Source organism: Penaeus vannamei, chromosome 20, assembly GCF_042767895.1.
Source record: "Penaeus vannamei isolate JL-2024 chromosome 20, ASM4276789v1, whole genome shotgun sequence".
Classification (NCBI taxonomy): domain Eukaryota; kingdom Metazoa; phylum Arthropoda; class Malacostraca; order Decapoda; family Penaeidae; genus Penaeus; species Penaeus vannamei.
Window position 1 is genome coordinate 13,800,815 of NC_091568.1, and position 5,000 is coordinate 13,805,814.

The 5,000-nt window shown below is 38.2% G+C and overlaps 1 protein-coding gene across 1 annotated transcript in view; it reads right to left on the minus strand.

The window, feature by feature from the left end:
- Positions 1-5,000, minus strand: part of LOC113830439 (probable glutamate receptor) — a 20,935-nt gene that overhangs the window by 8,725 nt on the left and 7,210 nt on the right. The window contains exons 3-7 of the mRNA XM_027383654.2: positions 4,562-4,762; positions 3,704-3,843; positions 3,203-3,328; positions 2,405-2,570; positions 721-965 (exon numbers count right to left, since the gene is read on the minus strand). Coding sequence (XP_027239455.2) covers positions 721-965; positions 2,405-2,570; positions 3,203-3,328; positions 3,704-3,843; positions 4,562-4,762 — 878 coding nt within the window. The remainder of the gene's footprint in view (positions 1-720; positions 966-2,404; positions 2,571-3,202; positions 3,329-3,703; positions 3,844-4,561; positions 4,763-5,000) is intronic.

Sequence of the window (5,000 nt, forward strand, 5' to 3'; positions counted from 1 at the left end):
TGATTATGATAATGATAATAATAATGGTAATCATCATCATAATCATCATCATCATAATAATGATAATAATAATGATAACCATAATAACAATAACAATAATGAAAATAACAACAATAATAATAATGATGATGATAATAATGATAATAATAAGGATGATAATGATAATAATGATAATGATTATGATGAGGATAATAATGATAATCATGATGAGGATAATAATAATGATTATGATGAGGATAATGATAATGATTATGGTGAGGATAATAACGATTATGATGAGGATAATAATGATAAACAAAATGATGATAATAATGATAATAATGATAATGATAATAACAATAAAAACAATAATAATAGTAATGACATTAATTGTAGTTGTAATGATAATAATTATTACAAAAATAATAGTAACAATAAAAGTAATGGTAATGATAATAATTATTACAAAAATAATAGTAACAATAAAAGTAATGGTAATGATAATAACAATGATAAATAGGAAAAAAGTAATGATAAAAATAACAATGATAATAAAAATAACAATGGTAAATAGGAATAATAAAAGTAATGATAATAAAAATAACAATGGTAAATAGGAATAATAAAAGTAATGATACTGAAAATAACAATGATAAATAAGAATAATAAAAGTAATGATGATAATGATGATAATAACAATAAAGACAACACCATCACCACCACCCTCAGCCCGTCACTCGCCTGTGAACGGCCGCACAATGGCGAAGATGGGCGGCAGAATCCCTGGCTTGGCCGACACCAGGACATACGGATCCGACACGTACACGCGAGAGAACTGGATGACACGGAACCTCTCTCGCGTCGGTGTCAGGTTCATGGAGAAGTCGGCGAGGTCGTGTTGTAAAGTCCCGACGCTCCCCGACCAGTTCCCGGTGTCGGCGCGCGGGACGCCCCACTCGCCGTCGAGGGGTTCCCGGATCTCGAAGCTGGGGTGGGGGGAGGGGGGGAGGGGTATAGGGGTGTGGGTGGTTATTCACATCTATCTATCTATCATCTATCTATCTGTCTATCTGTTTGTGTATCTATATCTTTATCTATCTATGCTAGTGGGGGGGGAGGGAGAGGGGAGGTGTATAGGGGTGTAGGTGGTTATACACATCTGTCTATTTGTTTGTGTATCTATATCTTTATCTATCTATCTATGCTAGTGTGTGTGGGGGGGGGGGATGTATAAGTGTGTAGGTGGTTATTCACATCTGTCTATTTGTTTATCTATATCTTTATCTATCTATCTATGCTAGTGGGGGGGGAGGGGGAGGTGTATAGGGGTGTGGGTGGTATTTCACATCTGTCTATATATTTATATATCTATATCTTTATCTATCTATCTATGCTAGTGTGTGTGGGGGGTGTATAGGGGTGTGGGTGTTTATTCACATCTGTCTATTTGTTTATCTATATCTTTATCTATCTATCTATGCTAGGAGGGGGACTGGGAGGTGTATAGGTGTGTAGGTGGTTATGCACATCTGTCTATTTGTTTGTGTATCTATATCTATCTATGCTAGTGGGGGGGGGAGGGGAGGTGTATAGGGGTGTGGGTGTTTATTCACATCTATCTATCTGTTTGTGTATCTATATCTTTATCTATCTATCTATGCTAGGAGGGGGACTGGGAGGTGTATAGGTGTGTAGGTGGTTATTTACATCTGTCTATTTGTTTGTGTATCTATATCTTTATCTATCTATGCTAGTGGGGGGAGGGGAGGTGTATAGGGGTGTGGGTGGTTATACACATCTGTCTATCTGTTTGTGTATCTATATCTTTATCTATCTATCTATGCTAGGGGGGAGGTGTATAGGGGTGTGGGTGCTTGTGTACATCTGTCTATCTGTTTGTGTATCTATATCTTTATCAATCTATCTATGCTAGTGGTGGGGGAGTGGGAGGTATATAGGTGTGTAGGTGGTTATTCACATCTATCTATCTGTTTGTGTAACTATATTTTTATCTATGCTAGTGGGGGGAGGTGTATAGGTGTGTGGATGGTTGTGTACATCTGTCTATCTGTTTGTGTATCTATATCTTTATCTATCTATCTATCTATGCAATCTATCTGTCTGTCACTCTGTCTAACCATGCACCTATTAACCTACTTATCTATCTATCTATTTATCTATCTGTATTTACTTGATCTATTTGCTGTATCTATATTTATATATCTATACATACATATAGATAGATAGAGAGAGAGAAAAAATTATAGAAAAGAAAGAGATGAAAAAGAAGCAGAAGAATAAATAAAAGAACAAAAAAGAAGCAGACCAAAAAATAGAAGAGGAACAAGAAGCACGAGAAAAAGAAAGAAAAAAAAAAGAATTAAAGGGAGAAAATAAAAGAAGAACCCCTGAGCAGCAGACTCACGTGAAATTGTTGCGTGAAGCGAGCGAGGAGAGAATGCGCAGGTCGAGACAGTCCCTCGGAGACACCTTGGAACCCGGCGCGTCACTCTCTCTCGTGTATTCGATGAACGGAAAATAGCGCAGAGTTACGACGCGGAATCTGTGGCCGTAGAAGTTGCGAAATTCGTCTGGAAGATTCGCTAAAGGATTAGCCTTCTCTTTCTTTCTATTTTGTCTTTGTCTTTCTCTTTCTTTGTTTCTTTTTTTCTTTGTTTCTCTTTCTCTCTCTATCTCTTTTATCATATTCAGTCTCTTTCTTACTTTCTTTCTTTCTTTCTTTCTCTCTCTCTCTCTCTCTCTCTCTCTCTCTCTCTCTCTCTCTCTCTCTCTCTCTCTCTCTCTCTCTCTCTCTCTCTCTCTCTCTCTTTATATTTTAGTTGAGAGACGTGAAGTGATGCTAAAAAAACGCCCTTATGATGATTTTATTGATATGATCATGACCATTATTTGTTTTCATTGTAACTAGTATCTTTTATTATTTATATGATTGTTTTCGTAATTAACAGTGGTTTTCTGTTCCTATTGGAGCTATTAAGATTTATTATAATTATTAACAATTATTATGATAATATTTCATGGTTATCATTATCAAAATCGTTATCAAAACTCTTGGTGAAAAATCACATTGCAACTGTGCCATCATCTACCCTTCTAATTGTTCATAGGAATAACTTTAAGCTTTCATACTAACCCATCAACTGATAAACACCTACGTTACATACTTCACACGATGCCGATTGTATCCTGCTCGGCAATTTACCTGGAAACAATTCCTCTTCAGTGGGCATGGCTTCGCGAGAGTGCCAGGGGCCGAGTGGCTCTACCCCGGCCTCCCCCCCTCGGCAGTAGAGGCACCGACGAACGACCTCAATCCAAGATGAATTTGCTTAAGAAGAGATTTATAGATTTGTGATTATCGAATCTTATTTTCCTTCTCTGTGTAGAAAAGGTATGGATGAGAATGAATGCCTTCACAATAAAAGATATTCATTCCCAGTTGTATACCTCTTCTATATTTATCACAATACTTATATTTCATTCTTTGGCTAGGTTAGGTTAGACGTACGATAATCGGGCTAAGTAAATGATAGATCGGCAATAGACATAAAAATTCAAGGATACTTACACATAACATAGAGAAAGCGAAAATTTTAACATATCTTCTAACCCATTATCCACTTTCTCCAAGGAATGAATCGATCTTTATACTTCAATAACATGAAAAAAATAAAACCACATATAGATACTCCAAAACCCTTACTTCCCACCACGGAGAAATAGACGGCGGAGATGCTATTCTTAAGTGCAGGGTGAAGGAGAGAAGACGCAGCTCCTTTCTCTGGCCCTAGCACGAGCACTCGGATCTTGGGGCGCTCCGAGAGGCCAGCCGCTTCGAGGAATCTGGAGGGGGGGGGGCGAGGGAGGGGAAGAGAGGGCTATTCTGTAATGAAACTGTGTATGTGTGTGTGTGTATGTGTGTGTGTGTGTGTGTGTGTGTGTGTGTGTTTGTCTTTGCTTGTGTGTGTGTATGTGTGTGAGTGGTTATGTCTGTGTATGTACATGTGTGTGTGTGTGTGTCTTTATGTGTGTGTATGTCTGTGTTTTGTCTGTGTCTGCGTGTGTGTATGTGTGTGAGTGGCTACGTCTGTGTACGTACATGTGTGTGTGAATGCATGAATATTCATTATATTTCTGAGTCAAATTCAGTGACTTAGTTTGGACTTTCCTCGAACATAACAGACCAGTGTGAAGATAATCTGTACGACTACAAATGAAACAAACACAAATCTATCATGTTATTTGACTAGTGAATAAAGATAAACAATGCGACTGTCTGCTGCTGTGGCTTTTATCATTTCTAGGAAGAAATCAGACGTAAAAGATCCACCAAAGAATAAGATTTACAAAAGTCTCAATGGTAAATCAAATAACAAAAATAACTTGACGAAGATCTCAAATAACGATAAGTTGCCAAGATGGGCGTTATTTCCATTAATGATATTCTAAGAAAGAAGAAAAATAACAAAAATAAGAAAAAAAAAAAAAACGAAACTCATCTACCAACAAGTTCTTCGTGTACTGAGTGTCAATTATTCCATCAACCTTCCCCCGCTATCACCTGAACACAGAACGATCATTTCCATCCATCAGGTCAACCACAATCGCTCTGCAGGAGACATCGGCCGCGCCCCAGAGTCCCTGCAGAAGGGCGGTTCGCGAGGAGGGCGCCGCGGCCATTGCACTCTCGACCTGCACCGCCACCGTGCCCATCCGTAGACCCCGCCTGGGATGGGGATTCTCGACGATGCTTTCTGCCTTCCTGTGGGATTCATTTCGTGTCCTATTAGTGATGGGAGACACGGATCTTGATGTCTAAGTGTCTGTTAATGCCTGCTGCCTATATATCTGTTTATCTATCTGTTTGTCTATCTGTCTGTTTATCTATGTCTGTCTATCTGTCTGTTTATCTATGTCTGTCTATCTGTCTGTTTATCTATGTCTGTCTATCTGTCTGTCTATATATTGATTCCTCTATCTATTTATCTATTTACCTATAT